At 52.8% G+C, this 20529-nt stretch overlaps 1 protein-coding gene across 4 annotated transcripts; it reads right to left on the bottom strand.

Moving 5' to 3' along the window:
• Window positions 1-4658: 4658 nt before the first annotated feature.
• Ccsap (centriole, cilia and spindle associated protein) lies at window positions 4659-19759 on the bottom strand. Of its 4 annotated transcripts, XM_058574997.1 has the most exons (5): window positions 18954-18969; window positions 12078-12136; window positions 11648-11765; window positions 7871-8139; window positions 4659-6940 (listed from the first exon to the last, which is right to left on the bottom strand). In XM_058574997.1, exons 3-5 carry the CDS (start codon window positions 11682-11684, stop codon window positions 6764-6766), a joined length of 483 nt encoding a protein of 160 aa, XP_058430980.1. In that variant the 5' UTR covers window positions 11685-11765; window positions 12078-12136; window positions 18954-18969; the 3' UTR covers window positions 4659-6763. The 4 variants fall into 4 exon arrangements, with proteins under 4 accessions (XP_058430980.1, XP_046288049.1, XP_058430977.1 ...); XM_046432093.2 differs by lacking the exons at window positions 11648-11765; window positions 12078-12136; window positions 18954-18969 and adding an exon at window positions 19319-19759; XM_058574994.1 differs by lacking the exons at window positions 11648-11765; window positions 12078-12136; window positions 18954-18969 and adding an exon at window positions 15998-16623.
• Window positions 19760-20529: the final 770 nt, after the last annotated feature.

The raw sequence follows: 20529 nt of genomic DNA, 5'->3' as shown, positions 1-20529 counted from the left end.
TTGAAGTATGCTGTGGTTACCAGGCTGGCCTGGATTTGATCCAGCAAGGCCTAGCGGGTGTGAGGCGGGGACACCTATTATGTTACAGAGACTGTCCTCATTCTTAAAAATACCAATGCAAAAAATAGATAAAGATCTTTCTCTAAGGTTGAAATAGGTATTATTTAAGTCAGAGAAGTTAAAAAACATTCTTCACACAGGTGTGGTAAACACATCTTTGATCCTGCTACCCAGGAGGCTGAGACAGGAGGATCACAGTTTAAGGCCAGTCTCAGAACTTAGCAAGAACCCGTCTCAGTAAAAAATAAAAAGTGCAAGGGATGTGGCTCGGTGGTAGAGCACCCAAGTTCAGTCCCTGGTGCAAAAATAAGAAGCATTCTTACCATATGTGCCTTTCCACTGGGACTTTTTAATTATGGACCAGAAATTTAACTTTAATTTAGAAGCTTCCCAGTGCTTATTCTCTTTTAATCAATAAATAAGCACAAAGACACAAACTCTGGGAAGTTATTTGACTAAAAAAATCAGTATGTATCTGTTTTAGTTTTTTGGGGTTTTTTCCCTCAATTCCTTAATATTTTACTTTGAAAAATGATTCTGAAGCAAATTCTCAAACTGGACCATGCTCCAGTGTCTCACACGGAATGGTGTCGCCCACTACCCTGAGGGTCAGCTCTTCATGGGAGGGGAGGAGCTGTCGCATTCACAGCAGGGTTTTAGGACAGCGCTGGGCTGTTTGCAACCCTTAATGCAGCGGCAGAGGAGGGGTCTGCTGGGGAGCAGACCCAGTACCCTTCCTGAGGCTGCTGCCCTGGAGGACACCCGGTCACGTCTTCAAGGAAGCGTGTGTAGATTCTGGAATGGCAGTTTCCAGTCTTGCAAGAGCAAGGCTGTAGCATTGCTTACACTGGTGGTCACAGCCCTTCTGCAGCCTGGCTCTCTGGTGAGAGCTGGATGTCACAGCTGGAGACATAGCTGTGGCTTCTAGAAGACCCCCAGGGGAAGAACCCAGTGCCCAGCAGGTCAGTGGTGAACTCAGGCAGGAATGATGGGAGCGCTGGGGCAGCCGGGTGGGAGCTCACATTCAGCATCTCTGGGCTTTTCTTTCTTGGGGGGAACAGTTAGAGGGGCCTTGAGGGGCCTGTGAGCTTTTAATGACTGTGTGCCAGTTATCAGGCAACTCTTTCCTGATCCATCTTAGAATTTCAGGGGAATTTATCGAAAACACTGGACTTGACAGCCCAGGCCGGAGAGACCAAAGGGCACAAAGTGACGGCAGGGAAGCTTTGGTTCTCCTTTTGGCGCACTGGTCTTCCTCCATGTTTCATCATGGAGATCTTCGATATCCACCTGTGGGGATAAAGCAGCTGTTCAGTCACATAGCTGTCTACAGGACTCCAATTTACCCTTCCGACTTCACCTGCTTCATATGCTGTGGTAGTTGGAAACATTGGAGGTATTCCAGATTCCTCTGGAAAATGGTTTGTTTCCATCTTAAGAAGTCCCTTGCCATTGGGAACTTGGAAGGCAAAGATGGTGATATCTTTTCTCATCTTGCCATTACAGTTGGTTTTTCTCTTGTGAAGTCCTGGGGCTGTCCCAGCACGTGGTTGGTGGTTCCTAGAGGGCTGTCCCCTGGCCCTGGGCAGCCATGCCCCAGCAGGGCCCCAGGACCAGCCTGCCCCCTCAGCCAGGCACAGCTGCTGGATTTCTCAGCATGGGGACATGAGGTGGATCTCGTTCAGCTTGTCTCCGTGGTCTGGACTGTACTTTGAGGCCTGTATTTTATGGGAGGACACATTTGGCTCCGCTGCTTGTGTACCTGCACTGATGGAGTCTAAGCAGGGCTAGTGTCTATCAATTCAATGAAGGTTAATAACACTTCTAAATGGAATTTTGAAACAGAATTTGACAAGCTCATCCTGAGAGCCACATAAAAGTAAATAACTAAATGCTTGGCACAGTGACACAGCTTGTGGCCTCAGCAACTAGCCAGATCCTGTCTCAAAAAACAGAAGGGGGTGTCGCTCAGGACAAGGTGCCCTGGGTTCAGTCCCCACACCACAAAAAGGAAAGGCCCAGGAAATGGGAAGGTGGGGGACTGCAGACACAGACATGCTGCCAAGCCACAGGCAGGGGACACCACAGAAGCACTTAGAGCTGCCATCTGTCCCCCACTGGGGGGCAGAGGAGGGACAGATGAGCTCCTCTGGAGGGTTTCCAGAGGCTGGTGGAAGCACACAGTGGGCGTGGAGGGGAGGGGAGTGGCAGTGAGAATCCCTCTTTGGTGGCTGATTTGTATCCTGTTTAATTTGATGTTCTTGTTTTGGCAACCAGTTGATATGGTGAGGTTCAGGCCCCAAGTTCCAATCTGCCTCCCTATTGGCAATTCCCATGCCTGATAGTAGGATGTGGAACCACCTGGGCCAGTCGGGCCTGGGAAGAGGTCGCCATGGGCTCAGTTCCTAGCCGTCTTTGGCTTGCTGCTTAGGGTCAGTTCCACAGATGAGTGTTGTGCACAAGGTGAGTGGGCCAGCGGCCCAGGAGTTCCTAAGTAACTCTGGGAGCAGGGTGAAGGGCTGCACACCTATAATCCCACTGACTCTGGAGGCTGAGACAACAGGACCTCAAGTTCAAGGCCAGCCTGGGTGACACAGTGAGACCCTGGATTGAAATTAAAACTGAAGGGCTGGAGATGTAGCTCTGGTAGAGCACCCTGAGACCTCCACCCTCCCTAGTGCTACAAAAAAAAAAAAAAACTGGCAGAGTACTTCCCCAGCTCTCCCTGCCCCTCTCCCCAACACTGGCCGGTTCCTTTCTGATCCTGCAGCCTGGAACTGCCCACTGCTGGAACTAGGTTGCCCCTCAATAGGGAAGAGAGCCGTTCCACCCAGCCTCAGGCTGGTGGTGCCTCAGCTCCAACGAGGAGAGATGTTGGGTCTCCCCCACCCCATGCCTTCTTCAGATTCCTGCTGCCAAACGGTGTCTCCTAGTATCTTCAGCCTGAAAAATGAAGAACCAGACAAAAAGGGGGCCATCCCCACTCTACAAGCTGCAGATGTCCATCTCCTGCCTCTGTGTGGAAGCTATTGGGTCTGCACATCATGCTCCTTCTGTGCCTGGCCATGAGGAGCTCAGGCAGGAGGACAGGAGAAAAAGGCTATGTAGGCTCAGGGTGGAACACCAGGGGAAGGTGGCTCTGCAGGCTGTCCTCCCTGGCTTGAGATGCGCCTGGTCAGTGTTCCGTAGCTGTGTTCAGTGACACTCTAGCACAAAACGTGCTAGCCCATCTCATCTGGAACCAGAGACTTTGCTAAAGACAAAGTGGAAAACACTGCAGGGTGTGTATAACAGTAAAACATTAATGCAAAGTCAGGGCTCCCAGGGCAAGCTTGCAGAGGCCGCCTGGCTCCCCCAAAAGGGAGCTGTGTCTAGAACCGTGCAGGGAGTCCTGTTCCCACCTGACATCGTAGGCACTCTGCGGCACTGACACTTTCTTGACTTCCAGACACCAGGGCCACTGAGCCTGTGTTCGGCACACAGCTCTCTTGGATCCCAGCGCATCTGCTGGACTTCCATGGAGGATGCAGGCACCAGCACAGTGCTTGCTCTTCCAGCCACAAACGCACCAACCAGAACTGCTTCTCAGAAACAAGAAGGCTCAGATAAATGCTACATGAAATGTGAGCTGAAACCACAGTTCTTAGGAAAGACAACCCCAAGTCCTCGCTGCCCAGTCCGCAGTCCAGGGGCTGCCTGTGATCTGCAAAAGTCTGAAGTGAACCCAGTGCTTGCCAACATGAAGGCTCTCAGACCAGCCATGCTAAAGGGAAAGACGGGAGGAGGGCACCCAGCACCTACATCCCAAGAGGAGGCTCTGAAGGGGCGAGGTTGGTCCAGCACTACCCTGGCTACAGGCCGGGTGTTGGGCATACTCACTCCTGGTAACTCTAGTCACTCTAGCACACAAAAACCCACCCCTGGTGCAAAACTTCTGCTTGACCAGGTCATATTTTCAGGACCATTTTTCATGCAGACTGACCAGACTCCAGAGCGAGGACCTTCTATGGTCAGGTGCTGGCCCTTGGAAGCCAAACTACTCTGTGGTCAGGCCATTGGCAGCAGCCCAGTGTTGCTACTCCACACTGAAGTGTCAGCCACCAGGAAACCACTCTGGTGTGCTCTGCCCTCCCCTTCATTGCTGACACTTTCAGGTGTCTTAAGTGCCCCGAACTCCAACTCCACAGGTACAGCTAAAGTACCATGGCCAAGGCTGTTCCTAACTGCAGATTTAGCAGTCATGGCTTCTGCTAGCTGACAGCCCAGGCTGGCGCTCTTCCCTACAGCCTCGCAAGCTCTGTCCCATGAACTCAGGCCTGGGACCTGCTCAACACTGGAGGTACTGACCACTGGTCTCTGGGGTGGGTGTGTGCTGGCCTCCCCCAGAGCATGACCTAGTCATCACTGGAGCTGCACAAAGGCGCTCAGGAACTGGGTCGGGTGCACCATCAGGGCACTAGGAGCCAGACAGCTCCAACCAGGGCAGTCAGATGCCCAAGGATGCGTTGGCCCAGCAGAGGGCTGGGTGTTATTGCTCCAATATTCCATGACTGGCTTCGGTGTAAAAGTTAAAAAAAAAAAAAAAAAAAACAAGTTGGTTTATGGCAAATTGTTTTAATAAGAATTTAAAGCCAAAATTTTAAAAAGACTTTATGTAGCATTTAAATAACACTGGATTCCAACCAGTTCTACTTTTCCAACCTGAAGGCAGCTTTATACTATCTCCCTGTCTTGCAACATGTCCTAAGAATTAGGAACATGACCACCACCACATCAGTTCCCAGTAAAAGAAGAAAGTAGGAATGTCACATTGTTACAATTTTTAAAAATTCATAGGCTCAAAAGGTAACTGTGCCCTTGAGAAAAGGGAAGAGGAGGATCTCGACCATCGAGGGCTCAGACAGGAGGGACCACAGCTACCACACTCAGCCACTGGTTGTTCATGCACATGAGAAGTCCCTTAACTACCTTGTCCATCCATCTTCACTTATAAAGAAGGGAGACTTGCCAATCTGCCTTCCAGGCCTGGAGTCGGGGAAAGCGCACAGACAAGTGTGTTTCCTAGACATCCGGCAGACACAGGCTGGAGGAGTAGGGTGCCAGGTGCCATGCCTGGCTGACTTTCCAACACAGTCAGATGCAACATGATGCTCAGCCAGTGGGTGAAACCACCTGAGCCACACCATCACCATGCCAGGGTTATGTGACCCACAGGTTCCCACAGCATTTGAAGATGTGTGACTGGTTAAATCAAAGTTCACTAGAACTCATAGCCAGGGTGTCAGACACCATGTAGAACTTCTTCTTGGTAAGCACACTCCTCCACGACAAGGCACGCTCTCCATACAGGACTCACCTCAGGACCACAGCACTCAGGAGGCTCTAAGAGGCACTTTCACGGCTCGACACAGTGACAAGATGGTGAATTTATGTGGAGTGAGACCAGTCTGTGTGCTAAGAGCCAGCGGACTTGAGAGACCCTGAGTGAAAACCCAGGCATGTCAAGCCTCAAGTCCAACACCAACTTTCCACTCACGCCCGCAGGGGCTAAGCTGCAGGACCTGCTCGTTCCCCTAGAGCACCTGCCCTCGTCCTTCCTGGACAGGCCTCGTCAGCAGGGAGACCCACCCAGCACCTGAGAAATCAGTGTGAAGACCATTTTCCATCCTAGAGGCAAATGCACAAAAGGATCAGCCCTGCTGAGACACAGCTGCATGCGCTCAGGCCCCCAAGCTCCTGTAAGGTGTAGGTAAGATCTGCTGGCCAGGAGTCAAACACAATCAGTTCAACCTGAAGCAGGAACACCACAAACCACCAAGACCAAGTTCTGCAGAAGGAAGAGTGGAGAAGGCAGGTGGGCAGTGTCTCTGAGAGTGTCTCAGTTCATTCCATGTGATTCCAGGGCATGCATTCTACATGTCCTGCCAGCTGCTGCAGAAGAGGCTAGAGTCCACAGCCTGTAACCGTGGCCAGCTATATCTTATATGTTCTGAAGAGAAATGCTGTAATTAAAGAGAGGTGAACTGGCTCACAGCAACTGCATAACCACCTACACACAGTGGCCGCGCTGTGTCTACTGGAATGTGTGTGGCTATTAAACTGCTGAGGGAGCGCCCAGGAGATCATCCAGAGAAGCCAGGCCTCGCCAGCCCAATCCTTGAACACACGACCCGTGTGAAGGTTGGTGTGAGCTGAAACACAAGCACCTCTGTACCTGCAGTAGCCATCACAGCCCTGCTTCACCACAGATGGATGCTAGATCCTGGGGAGAACTGGGCCCGAGGCCACGGGGAGTGATACTTGCTGGATACTCTCTCACAAAGAAAACCACATGTGTCAGTAAACACAAATCTCGTGCAGGACGGGGACCTCACAAGTGTGAGTTGGAGGCCCCTAAGGTGGGTGACACAGCCCACCTGTGCCACCTAGAGGGGGACGGAAGCCTCATAGTCGTTTAAAGGCATCTGGTGTCAGTACCTCAAAGGAAAGATGCTCACAGACACAACTCTAACAAGAATACCAGGGGCCTGGGGCTTGTCTTCACAGGTAACCAAGTGTCTATGGCTTCAGCTTTCTGCCCTACTGCTGACGTAGGTGATGAGATTCACGACAGGACAGCCTTTAGCTGTTCTCCGAGAGGCCCTGCATGGTCAAGGTCTCTCGGCCAGATCCGGGTCACAGACAGACTGGCCCCTGGGGAGCTCTAGGCCCTTGCTGAGAAGCAGCGCATGTACTCCGTCACCCAGGGGTTCTCTGCAGAGGGGGCCCTCGCTGTCCTGCCCCTCTGCACCTCCACCGAGTGCGCACGCTGCCGCTGAGCAGCCAGCTTCCTCTTCTCCTCCTGCCTCCTGCTCCTGGCCCGCAGCGCCGACTCGTGAATCTAGGGAGGAGAAACACAGCAGTGAGTCCACTCTGCGCTCATCATCAAGAATGCCTGCCAATGGGCCTTCTGCAAACCTGAGCTCCCCCAGGAACACGCACACCAGATGCCTGCGACGCAATGCTGGGCAACAGAAGACCAAACCCTGAGTAGAACCAGGGAGCAGCAGGGTCAGCTCTGCATCTGCTGGGAGGGACCCACCTTCTAAACCAGCACCTGGAAACGCCCAGGGCTTTCACCAGGTGTCACCCTTCAATGGCAAAGCCTGTTAAAATCAGCCCCAGGGAATGAGGTCCTTGGAAAAACAGCCTAGTGGCCTCAAATTTCACTCCCAGTGCCAGCATCTGCTGGGCCCAGAGTTCAGGGAAGCTGTGTAGAATGGCCATCAGCGGGCAGCTCCTGTCCTCTCCTGAGCCACCCTGCTCCAGCTGTCACAGCATCAGTGCTGCCAAGGGACTCACCATGAGATGCTTCAGGTCCTGACAGAGCACAGACAGGGCCTCGTCAGAGGACCAGAGGCCCTGGGAGAAAATGCATCCCTCCTGGACAAGCAGGAGAGGGGCCTGGAAGACATCTGGGAAGCAGGCCACCAAGCAGCCCTGGACGCCAGCTTGTCGAAGCCAAAGAGAACAGCCTTCACAAGGGCAGCGGCAAGTCCAGGCCTGCTGCACTCCTCTCTGCACCCCTGACCCCTGGGAGCTCTAGAGCCTCACAGCCAGGCCCACTCTCCCCTGGTGTGTGTCAGTAAACCCATCAGGTGCCAGCCAACGCCCAGCACAAACCCCTGCTGCCCAAGTAGCGGCATCCAGAGCCTCCTGCTGGTAACCAGCCCTGGTTCTGGGCTTTCCTGACCTCCACCCCACCACAGGATCTTGCAGGCCCAGTGCATCCCAATGGTTTCCAGGGAAGAACAGAAAGGCAGGCCCGCACCTCATGCACCGATGCAGAGGCACAGACGTTGTGGGTCTTCTGGCTTCCGGTGTCTGTCTGTCTCTCTCCCCAGCCGTAAAGAGCGAATGGGTGCTTGTTTTCTTTTATTTTAGCGGATGATCTTTGGGGGCTTCTGACAGCTTTCCTACTTCCTCTAGCAAATAAGGCACTTGGTTGCTGTCGGGGTTTGACACCAGCGGGTAACCTGTCCGTCTCCTTCACTCTGGTTTGTTGTTCGGGTTTTTCTTCTACATCTTTCACTGGCAGTACTTTGAAAAAAGGGACAAAACAAGAGAAAAATACCTTGAACCACACTTACGTGCAGTTGCTGTTTGGGTTGCAGCATCATATTTCTTAAGCCAGCGACACTTTAACCAAGGGCCCAACTCCCAAGTTTCACTAGCACAGAAGCACAGAGACATCTGCATAGAACCTTTATCCCATCTTAAAATAACAAATGTCCCACACTGAACCGGCCTATTCCAGAGCAAGCGGGCCCTGCCTTCTGCGGTGTGGCATCCCCTGACCCTGACAGATGGAGTGCCATGGCATGGGCCATGGCATGGGCCTCTTCCACCCACTCTAGGCCCCAAAGGCACTGCCTCAGGGAGGATGACTGTCATCTTGGACAGCCACAGAATGCTGGGTTTTAATTTAATTACTAGAGCTGCAGGATTGCATCTCTTTTGTAGTACTGGGGTCTGAACCAGGACCTTGCACATGCTAAGCTAGCACTCTACCACTGAGATGCACCTCACCTTTGATTTATTTTGAGACAGGGTCCTAAATTGCACAGGCTGGCCTTCAATTGAAATTCTCTGCCTTGTCTCCTAAGAAGCTGGGATTACCAGCTATTCCTTTTTAATATTCCTGGTCATGGAAATGCTGCTCACCTGCTCTTAGGAGCTGGCTGGCCACCCTGACATGAAGGCCCCTGTCCCAGTAAGAAGCAGTCTTCATGGCTCTTCACCTGGGTGACAGCTCTGTATTCCCAGTATGAACAGCAAACCACGTAGACTGCTCTGAGGGGCTCCCCAACAGCTGGGGTCAGCTCCAAGGTCTACACAGCCCTAAATTCTGCCAGCAGAACTAGGTAATGGTGAATGTGGCTGCCCAGCCTGAGGAGAATCTGACAGTCCTGGCTGTGTGCAGTGGCACACGTCTGTAATCCCAGCTGCTCGGGAGGCTGAGGCAGGAAGATCGAGAATACAAAGCCAGCTTCAACAAAAGAAAGGCGTTAAGCAATTCAGTGAGACCCTGTCTCTAAATAAAATACAAAATAGGACTGGGGATATGGCTCAGTGGTTGAGTGTCCCTAAGTTCAATCCCTGGTACCTACCCCCCCTAAAAAAAGTACAGACACCTTCAAAACAGCTCTGATTTCTCCTAGTTACCTTTTAGGATTTTACCATTATTTTTTATAAATCCCTCCTTCATAATAAAAGGCTCTGCCTGTTTGCCTCCTGCCTCAAGGTAAGCCTGAGGTCCAGGCATTAGTGGACTCCTCCTCCAGAGGCCACAGAACTTGCCTCTCAGTGCCAGCCGTAAGCCTGCCATGGGGGCCTGGTCCCCTCGCAGTCCAGATTGCACTGTGGCCTCCTTTCTTATTCCCCTGGGGCAGAGTGGACCCTGTGTGGGCAGTCGAGGCACAGCAGCCCGATGAAGACATCTGCAGGCCACCTGCCACTCTAGCCTGTGCTGACTGGCGCTACCACTGGCCCTACTCCTTACAAACCCTGAGGGGCAGGTGACGCATGTCCCATCCTGGGGCCCAGGGTGTGCCTGTCTCTTCAAGCCCCGCAGTGGAGTGTGGGGAGGAGCAGTGGAGTTCGGGGAGGAGGAGTGACACCAGGCTCCACCTGATAGCAGCTTAAATGCGCTCACTGGGAAGGGGCACCCTCAGGATCTAGGAGGGTATGGGGTGGGTGGGACCTGGCTCTGACATGCTGAAGAGCACCCCTTCTTCCTCGTGGCCAGCTCACCCCAGAAGCCTGCCCCCAGAAGCAAGAGTGACCTATAATAGAAGACAAGCTGGGGCTAGCCAGGCAGAGAACAGGAGCGGAGTGCCAGGAGGAGACACGGCTCAGGAAAGGGCACCAGGGAACAGGGAAGAGGGATGACAGACACTTCAACATGCTAAGTCCACAGAGAGCCTAGGGAGGAGGCCACAGGTAGCGGAGGAATACAGACTCTCCATGCAAAACTCAGGAGTTTTAATTTTATCCTGCAAATGGAGAATCACTGAGGAATTTCAAGCTGAGAAATAGTGTGGTCCTACCTGCACTTTAGGAATGAGGCATGTAGCACAAACACGTTCGGTCAGCTAGGAGGAGAGGGCATGCCAGGAAAAGTGGCAAGCAGCCCAGGGTGACCCCAGGGTGGTCAGCCAGCAAGGATCAGAGAAGGCCCCCAAGCTGACAGGTGCTGACTCACCTGGGCCCTGTGACCCAGCTCAGTGGGGTACACCAGGCCAGGTGTTCTGGGCAGGTGGTCACACCACCCTCTGAGACCCACCCAAGGATGAGAAGAGGCGCCCAGCAAAGGAAATGGCCTGCTGGACCCCAGCCTGAGCACAGGAGAGACAATCGCTGGATGCGAGTGTGGTGAGTGGGAGCTCCAGAGTGGCCTGGGTCACCAAGAAGTGAGGGGAAACGCAGATCCAGGCCTTGGGGTGCAGCTATCTAATGAGCAGGCAGAGAAAGGGAGTCCAAGAGCAGGACAAAGGAAGGAGAGCTGAAAAGTTGAAAAAGACCACCAGAAGGGAAGCTAAAGAAGGAGTTTCAGAAAGGAAAGAGCCATCAAGGGTGCCACATGTCACAGGAAGATGGTGTGAGGGGAAGAGCAGGGGCCATGCTAGGCAGTCTGGCTGTCCCCATATGAAGGATGAGGGGTGGCAGAGCAGGGCAGGCCCAGGACCCAGCAAGGCAGGTGCCACCATCCTGGTGAGCAGCCAGGATGGCCCTGGCCAACACCCCCCACCCCAAGGGCATAAAATGGCTAAAAAATATGGTCCCAGGAGAACACTGTCCACAGGTACCCAGCACAAGACCAATCGTGCTCTGCAGACCTCAGCCCCAAAGAAGCCCTACAAATGCCTTCAACTCAACTCCCAGTGCATCAAGGACAACAGGCACACACAGAAAGCAGAGAAGGCTGGCCAGCTGGAACGAGCCCGAGATTCTGGAACCGCCATCTACCAACCACGAAATAACTACATCTTTGCCCTCTGCACCTAGAGAGGAAGACACAGCTGGGGATCATCTGCAGCAGAAGGCAAAAATGGATAAATAAGAACAAATCACTGTAATTTTAATAGTTAAAAACTCTTAAAATAGTTCCTGGTACAGGATAATTATATATGTGCTTTTAAAATCCTATTTGAAGGGCTGGGGTTGTGGCTCAGTGGTAGAGTGCTTGCCTTGCATGTGTGAAATAAAATAAAATCCTAGTTGAAAGAATGAAGTTTAAAATAAAGACATTTCAGACAAACAAAAACAACATTCCCTACCAGCTACGCCTCTATACAGGCAACTGATGGACGTTCAAACAAATTCTGCCTCGATTTATAACAGTGCTGTGCAGTGCTTAGTTGCTAACCACATGGGGCTATTCAGTACCTGTTTAAAGTAAATAAAACGAGATTCCATTCCTCAGTACACTGGTAACAGTCCAAGTGTCAGTAACATATTAGTCAGCGAGGGACAGGCCCTCATCACAGAAGTCTTACTGAACAGTCTGTTTAAAAACATTTGACCAGAATTAATGAATCCGACCCACTAGGTGCAGTGTTGCAGGCCCAACAGCGGCAGCACATGGGTTCTCATCAGGATGATGTGGACACATTTGGACTTTAGCCATCCAGAGACGTAAGTCAAATCTTCACACATCTATAAAACTGAAATCATATGCAATGTATTCTTAAACCACAAAGTAATTAAGCTTGACTTTAAAAAACTTTAAAAAAATCTCTCCCATTTTTATTCATACTCCTAAGCAACCATGGCACACTGTGGCCACAGGAACCCTGAAGGTATTCAGTCAGGAGCCAGGCACCCTGAAGGATCGGGAATTGCATGTTCTGCCAGTCTTACCACACACAGAAGTAAAAGTTCTAAAGCAGCAGGGACAAAAGACATCTTTTTCTTATTTCTGATCTTATTGAGAATTTTCCCCAAGTGCCCTCATTAGCCAAGTGTGATGGTCACACCTGTAATCCCAGCTACTCAGGAGGCTGAAGTGGAAGGGACATCAGTTCCTGGCCAGATCCTGTCACAAAATAAAATAAAAAATAGTGCCCTCACTTAGCGTGTCTGTAGTAGGTTTCTGTAATATAGGTTTTTTTTAAGATAAATATATTTCCTTGTCTGTGTTCTATACATACGTGTAAAACTTCATCAATTTTTGTGACTATTTTTAAGAATCATATCTAAACTAGAAAATGTGTTTAACTGAGTCAAAACACAGCATGACAAAAATGCAGCATGTAGCTGAAGCGATAATCAGGAAATGTACTATTTTAAAAAGATCAGATCAAGAAAGAAAGGCAGGGAAAGCAGCTGAGCATCCACCTCACAAAGTAAGAATGATTAGAACAAGCCGGAAGAAAATGGCAGCAAGGAGCAGAGATCACCCACAGAGCCAAGGACTAGTTTGGGGAAAAACTAAAAGAATTCACAAACCATGGTAGCCCAACAGGAGAGAAAGAAAGAAAAAATGCAAATAAATCAAGGGGGGGTCCGAGTCAAATGAGCACTGAAAACATGTGCAAGTAGCCTCTCCTTGCCCAGCCCACCAGGGGAGGGAGGTCAAGGACAAGTCAAAGGCATGAAGGCAAAGGACAAGGGGGGTGAGGACCTCAGCACAAAATGCCAGCAGAACCAGTGGGGCAAGGGGCGGAGGCCACAACCAGCCCCACTGGCTGAGCCATCCCAACCGCCTGAGGACCAGGCACCCAGGACAGGAGCCAGGAGACAGTAGGTCCTGAGAAGGCTGTCCTGCCAAAGGTCCAGCACCGACCAGTCAGCACCCAGCCCCACAAGCAGCTCTGAGAATGCAAGGGCTATGCCTCCATCTTCCCACTGGGCCTGAGCAGACTTCTGTAACTCCTGGGGCCTGAACAGGTCAGAGAGGTGCTGTCTGACAGATCACAAAGGGCAGCAGAGCCTCCGCCAAATCGTCTTGGCACTGCCTGGGAGGCCAGCAGAGGTGGTCAGGAGGGCCAGGCTCAGGGAGAGGTCCCGCATTGGGTGGACCCAGCGGCTCCAGCTAGGCAGAGGCTGAAGTCAGACAAGACATCCCAAGGCCGGGTGCCAGGGCGGAACTGAGGCCACAGAAACCTCAGCACTACAAGGAGCCTAGTCTAAGCCACTCTGGCTCAGAGCAATCCAGCCACAGAACTGGTTGTTTCCCTTCCACCAGGGGACATGTGGGTTGCTGGATGACAGGAAGCACAGGGGCCTGGGATCTGGGCTCTGGCTCTGGCTCGGGCTTGTCTCAGGCTCGGCTTGGGCTCCCAGGTCCGCCCACATACAGGAATGTCATGGGTGACACCTTCCAGAAAACAGAATTCGATGAAGGCCTCTCAGTGAGGAGGGCAGACAGAGACAGGGAGCCCTCCTCCAGGCTTATTCATTCCCCTGAGGCAAGGGGCGCTCGCCACCTGGGAAAGGTCACACAAGAGATCCCAGGGGAATAATGACAGTGTTCCCAGTGCCCCAGAGGAAGGAACACCTGGGTCCTCATCTGATTACAGGATCCATCTCTTGGGAAACAGGTTCAGGGCATACCTCATGTGAGCAGAGGGGCACAGCCAGCACCTGAGCTGCCCCCAAAGGAGACGAAACACAAAGGGCAAGGTCTCCAAGCAGGTTATGGCTGTTGCCCCACCACCAAGACAAGGGGAGACAAGATTCAAAAAGTGGAAGAAAAAAATTAAAACACTTAGGACCAAAACAGTGATCTCTTATCTCTTAGATTTTAAAATTGGAATGGTACAATGGAAAATTTTAATACAGAGCTTGGAAGATAAAATTCAGGAGTTCTCCCAGAAAACAAACCAAAAATTCCAACTTTAAAAGAAAAATTTTATAGGTTTGATCCAGGAAGTATGCCATTCAGCCAAGAATTATAGAAAAACAAACAAACAAAAAAAAAGCAAATAGAGCAGAGAAAATTTGTTTAAACAGTAATAGGACCAGACACGATGTCTCGTGCCTGTGATCCCATTGACTGAGAGACTGAGAAGGAAGATTGCAAGTTTGAGGCCAGCCTGGGCAACTTAGGGAGACCCTATCTAAAAACACAACAGGGGTGGGGAGGCTGGGCTATAGCTCGATGGGAAAGCACCCCTGGGTTCAATACTCAGCACCACACACACAAAACCAGTCAGAAACATCACTGAACTGAAACTCCCCAGCTGAAAGGCCCCAACCTCTGCAGGAACAAGTTCCCCATGGGATCCTAGAACATTCTCCTCCAAAAAGAGTGAGGGTGGCAGAGTCCAACAAGGAGCCAGAAATGTGAATGTTTAAAAAGTCTAAAACCAAAGCCACCAAGGAAGCCTAAACAGGGAGGGGATGAAGCTGCAAGGGAGCCAGGAAGAGCTGGGTGAGCAGGGCAGGAGGTGGGCAGGACGGCTTTTCTTACTTCAGACATACTGTTTAAAATCACACCACCTACCCTCTGCTAAAGAAAAGATTCAGTGTAAGCCAATCGAGGTGGCACACGCCTGTCATCCCAGCCACTCAGGAGGCAGAGGCAGGGATCTTTGTCCCTGTCTCAAAATAAGATAAAAACAGGGCCAGGGATGTGGCTCAGTGGTAACCTCTGGGTCCAATAAATAAGAAACTGGAGATAGTCTAGTTGCTCTAGGGGTCCCACACTCAGCACTCCCACCTCCCATATACATGCAGGGAACTTCCAAAGAGCCTTCCTGACCCATCTCTTAAGCAAAATAAGGACCTGAGAATCACCACACACTTGAAAAAAGCTTCTAACAGTCCAGAATTACAAGCCAAAACAAAAACGGAGGATGGGAAAATAGACTGTGCTAATGCAGCACAGAGAAGAAAGCACACAGAATCTAGTAATGTCCTCAGCAAGACAAGACAATATGTGTCCCAATAAAAACCAGAGATTTTGTTTTCAAAAAGGAATAAAAAAGAGGGTGGGAAGGACAGAAGGAGGGAGTGAGGCTGGGAGGGAGGGAGTGAGGCTGGGAGGGAGAAAGGCTGGGAGGCAGGGCAGGAAGGGAGAGAGGCTGGGAGGCTGGGAGAGAGAAAGGGAGATAGGGAGGGAGGGAGGGAGGCTGGGAGAAAGGGAGGGAGGCAAGGAGGAAGGGAGGGAGGCAGGCTGGGAGGCAGGCAGGGAGGGAAGGAGGCAGGGAGGCTGGGAGGGAGAAAAGGAGAAAGGGAGGGAGGCAAGGAGGAAGGGAGGGAGGCAGGCTGGGAGGCAGGCAGGGAGGGAAGGAGGCAGGGAGGCTGGGAGGGAGAAAAGGAGAAAGGGAGGGAGGGAGGGAGGGAAGCAGAGAGGAAGGGAGGCCAGGAACCAGGGAGGGAGGGAGACAGGCTGGGAGGCAGGCAGGCCCAGAAAATGATTCAGTGAATCTTAAGTTAAAAAAATAGGACCCCACAAATGAAAAATGCAGTAAGAGTTGGAAGATACAGCTGAATGTTACCCAGAAAACAGAACAGAAAGAAAGATGAAAATTAGGAAAGAAAAATTTTAAAAGTGGAGGATAAATTCACAAAGACTAACATCTAGTCAAGGAATGCAGAAAGGAAAACACAAACTATATCTAAGATTCGTATCCAGAATATATAAGAACTCCAAAAACTCAACAGCAAAAATCCACATATAATCCAATTTAAAAATGGGCAACAGACATTTCTCAAAAGAAGACACTAAAAAAAAAAAAGCTCAATGTCACTAGCCATCAGGGAATGCAAACCAAAACCACAATGTCTCCTCATTCCAGTAAGAACGCTAATATAAAAAGACAAGAGGTAACCAGAGTCAGCAAGGATGCAGAGAAGGGAACCCCTGCCTGCTGCCAGTAGGGATATACATTAGCACAGCCATTCTGGAAGACAGTGTGGAAGCACCTCCAAAAATTAGAAATAGAACTACCATACGATCCAGCAATGTCACTCATGGATGCACATCCAAGGGAAGAGAAGCCAGCATGTCCAAGAGGTGTCTGCATCCGGGATGCCAAGAAACGGGAACAACCTGTGTCCCCACAGAGGAACAGCTGAAGAGAATATGGTGCACATTCGTGAAGCAGCGTTGCTCAGTCACGGCAAGGGACGACTCCTGTCACTTGCAACAGCATGGGTGGAACTGGAGGCGGCACAGAAAGATAAAGGCTGCCTGAGCTCCCTCATAGGTGAAATCTAAAAAACTGATCTCAGAAGAGCTGAGCAGACCAGGGACTGGGAGAACAGATGCAGGGAGGACAGAGAAGCTGAACAACAGGCACTAAGTTACATTGCACTGCACGGGAACAAGGAGTTCAGGAGCCTACTGCATGGTCAGGTGACTCCAGGGGACAATAAGTACTGTGTATTTAAAAAGCCAGAGGGAAGGATTCTGAGTGTTTTCATCATGAAGAAATGATCAATAGGTTTAATAAGCTAGATATGCTTAACCTGATTTAAACCTTATATGTGTATATATGAATGAAAATGTCACTGGAACACTATATATAGCTGTACAATTTTTGTTATATGTATCAGTTTTTAAAAACTTGAAAGGAAAGAATGAGCTGTATGTGCTGCTTAATGGTAGAGCACTTGCCTAATGTGCAACGCCCAGAACTGCATCCCCAGCACTGCAAGATGAAGCAACAAGAAAGATAGGGGAAAACAAATATATATAGAAATGACAAAATACTTCAAGAAAACTTCCAGGAGTGGAAAACATGCATGTCACTATAACAGCCCTTCAGGTGCCCAGCTCAATGGACAAGAACAGACGGGGTCCATTTCAGAGGCCAAGGACCTCAGCCAGGAGGCCCAGGAGTCAGCAGTCACAGGGCAATGGAGAAATACCTTCTGACTTCCTGGAGACCCTGACTCACCTAGAATGCCAGGCAAGCCAGGTCTCACCAGTGAGGGTGGATAAAGCCATCTCGGACACAGACCCCAACACTCACCTCCCTTCCCCTTCCCCAGACAGTAAGGAGTAAACCAAGAAAAAAGCATGACAGCCAGACTGCAGTGGCTGCCACCCAAGGGAGGCCAGGAAGAGCCTGAGGTGACGGCCACCCGGCCAGAGGACCCAGAGGCAGCCAGGCCAGGCCAGACAGAAGGAGGTCAGAGGCCCCAAGGGAAAAAGGAAGAGCAGGACATTGGCTCAGATGAAGCTCCATTTGAAAGAAAGAAAAAGGAGCCCAAGAAGCAGCCTGGGCAACTATTTCCACAGGCCCAATATCACGGTCACCACCAGTGAGCCCAGCAGAAGCTCATGGCTGTTGGGAAGGAGGAGGCTACTATCCATGTGTACAGCTGAAGACAGCAGTGAGAAGAGTGAAAGTCAAGAGGCCACATTAAACCCTGAAAAAAAAAAAAAAACAAGATCTGTCCACAAAAGCCACATTGTTCAGAGATTCAGAAATAAACACAGCTAGGTGGCTAGGGACACAACTCAGTTGGCAGAGTGCTTGCCTTGCATGCACAAGGCCCTGGGTTCAATCTCCAGCGAAAGAAAGAAAGAAAAGGAAGGAAGGAAAGAAAGAAAGAACGAACACACAGCTGGGCACAGTGGTACATGCCTGTAGCCCCAGCTACTCAGGAGGCTGAGGCACAACGCCTTGGACCCAAGAGTTTAAGACCAGCCTAGGCAGCATAAGGAGACCCTGTCTGGAAAAGAGACAAGACCAAAGGAAAGCCAGAAGTAAGCAGTCAGCCACCAGGAAGCTGGGGTGTGTGAGGCTGGGGAATGGCTGTATTTCTGTAATAGCCATGCAGAGCTGCAGATCCTGTGTGTGTGAATGGCTTCAGTGCTTTGTAGCACTCCAAGCTTAGTCTGGCCATCACTCCAGCACCTAAAAGTTCTCAGTGAAGACACTTCTAATCTTCCCAACACAGGAATGGAGAACAACTCTGGCAGGGAATTGCAAAGCCACAAGAGCCCGCAACAGCCCATCCTGAATGCAGAAGGCATCCCCCTCTTCCCAGATGCCAAACCACACGTTTTAACCAAGAATTTCAGAACCACCAGGAGTCAGGATCTCCCAAGGCTACCACAGTAATCCTGAAGACAAGGCACACCTGGGCAGGCAAACACAGGCACTCAACCACACCACAAGGCCCCTGGACAGCACTGATACTGCATGTACCTTGTACCATGTACCATGTACCTTGGAAGGCATCACTGGGACGTCCATTCCCCCACCCACCCACCCACCCGCAATCTTCTGTTTTCTAATTTCCAGCAATGAGCCCTGAGCACCAGGAATGGATGGGATTCAGGTGACATCATACCGAGAAGGTAGCTCTGCTTGGATGAACTGAGAGGAGCTGAGCAAAGTAATGGGTGGAGCTTCTCAGACTGATCAATCACTGATCCTGGGCTTCCGCTTGTTCGTTTATGCAACTGAGATAAAAACTATGGTCCTATGTCTTAATGTTGTTTTGAAAATACATATTCCTAGAACGGTGACTGAAGTTCTCAGTGTTTATTTTTCTCACTAGACCCTCCTTAAAACCCGGAGACCTCGGGGTGGCGCCTGGTCAGTGCTGCAAGCAGCGGGAAGGAGCCCCGAGTCACCCAGCTGTGCGAAGGCTTTACCTCCGCGCTGGGTACCAGCACCCCCTGGACTCCAGCGCACACCGAAGGCTCTGCACCCGGCAGCGACGGAGCCATGGCCTGTGCAATGGCCAAAGAGAGCCGCCGCCTGCGCACGGCGGCAGGAACGGGGCCGCACTGTCACGCGTGGGCAGTACCAGAGAGCAGCCAGCGTAGACAGCGCATCCTCGCACCCAAGCGCACAGCATTCCTTAGAGACAGGGCGGAGAGGTCGGAGAATTTGTTTGGAAAGCACGGGCCTCATTATGACCAGGCATAGTCCGGGGCTCCTAACCTCTCGGGGCGCCTTTGGGAGCGTGATGAAAGCTCCTCCCGTCGCGAGAGACAGCAAGAAACAGACGGAGTCGGGGGCTCGCCGAGGGAGCTATCGCCAACGGAGAGACCTGGTCCCCGCTGTGCTTAGAGGCCACACGGCTGGGTTGACGCTGAGCCACCTAATTAAGGAAATGCAGAGTAGGAGGGCGGAGACGGGGCCAACGCCCTTCAAACTCCGTGGGGGTAGGCAGGTTTACCGCACGTCACCGAAAACAAAACAAAACAGGAAGCTTTCGCCCCAAACGCTGCAAAACACACACCAGGCAGCTCGACGCCTAGCGCCCCACCCCGGCGCGGCCCCTCGCGCGCCCCTCGGCCCGGTACCTGGCTGCGCCGCGTCCTGCTCGTCCCCGGCCTCCGCGCCCCGCTCCCCAGCAGGCCGCTCGGGCTCCTCACGCGCCGAGGCCTCCGCGGGCTCCGAGGCCTCCGAGGCCTCCTCGGGGTCCGCGAGCGCGCACCGAGGCGCGGGGCCCGACGCCGCCGAAGAGGCCGAGTCGTCCGAGGCGCAGTCCGGGCCCCAGGCGTCCCAGAGCCAGGGCGCGTGCGCCTGCTCCAGCAGCCGGCGGCCGAGGCGGTAGCGCAGCAGCTCGCGGTAGCACGGCGCGTACTCGTCCCAGCGCGGCTCCCGGTAGCGCTTCATGTACTCGCTCTTCACCCCGCTGCCCGGTGACATGGTGCTGCGATCCGCCGCCGGCCCGCTCCGCGCCGCTGCCTGAGGGGCCCACACGACAGAGGCCGCCCCGCCCGCCCGGGCCGGCCCGCCGCGCGTTTCAAACCCGGAGCCCCGCCCGCACGGGGCGGGGGCGGGGGCGGAGGCGGGGCCGGGAGGGGGCGAGGGCGGTGTCGCTGCCCTGGAGGTCGCGGGGGCTGGGCGGAGTCGGGGCGGAGGCTCTGGGAGGTGTCACCGCCCTCCCGGTTGAAGGGGCTGGGCGGAGTCGGGGCGGGGGCGGGGGTGGCCCTACTGGTCCAGGAGCGAGGGCGGGGCCACTCGGGCTTCCTAGAGGGGACCCGGCGGCCCGTCACCGGGGGAGGCTCCACAGGCGGAAAGCGGAGGCCGGGGTTGAGCAGGAGCGAGAGCGGGCCGAGCACCTCCGGGCACGGGTGTGGGCGGCCCGCGGCCTTACCTCTTCAGGCCGTGGCGCGCGTGGCGCAGCAGCTAAAGCGCGGCTGCGGTCCCTCGCTTCCTGACAAGATGTCGCCGACGGCGGGCAGTCGGCGGCCCCGCGGCTGCGACGCCAAGGCGCCGCCCCAGCCGGGAGCAGACGCCTCCCCGCGCGCCCGCCCGGCCCTCGCCCGCGCCGTGAGCCCCGCCCGCCAGCCCAGGCCCCCCTGCCCGCACTCTGCGCGGAGCCCGCGGCATCCCAGCGCTGCCCCGGAGGCCCAGATCAGGAGTTAATCCGCCGGAGGGAGCGGTCAGCCCAGGCCAAATTGCCGCCGCCACGCTCAGCGGCCCATTCACATGCCCGTCACCTTGCTTCCTCCTGGTTCACAGTATCTGTTGCTCTGGCTTTCAACCTTTCTTTTAATACAAGCCT

Source organism: Marmota monax, unplaced genomic scaffold (assembly GCF_021218885.2).
Source record: "Marmota monax isolate L192 unplaced genomic scaffold, Marmota_monax_Labrador192_F-V1.1 WCK01_AAM20220418_F8-fsc00071, whole genome shotgun sequence".
Lineage (NCBI taxonomy): Eukaryota > Metazoa > Chordata > Mammalia > Rodentia > Sciuridae > Marmota > Marmota monax.
The sequence above is the reverse complement of the archived record's forward strand: the minus strand, read 5'-3'. Positions and strand labels throughout refer to the sequence as shown.

Bases quoted from the DNA above. Each gene is read 5' to 3' on its own strand.
- Ccsap (XM_046432093.2), bottom strand. From the start codon at position 19,667: ATGTCACCGGGCAGCGGGGTGAAGAGCGAGTACATGAAGCGCTACCGG. The intron at 8,140-19,318 runs GTACCGGGCCGA...CTTTTTTCAAAG, and splicing joins GCAGGACGCGGCGCAGCCAG to TACTGCCAGTGAAAGATGTA. The intron at 6,941-7,870 runs GTGCGGGCCTGC...TCTCCTCCCTAG, and splicing joins CCTCTGCATCGGTGCATGAG to ATTCACGAGTCGGCGCTGCG.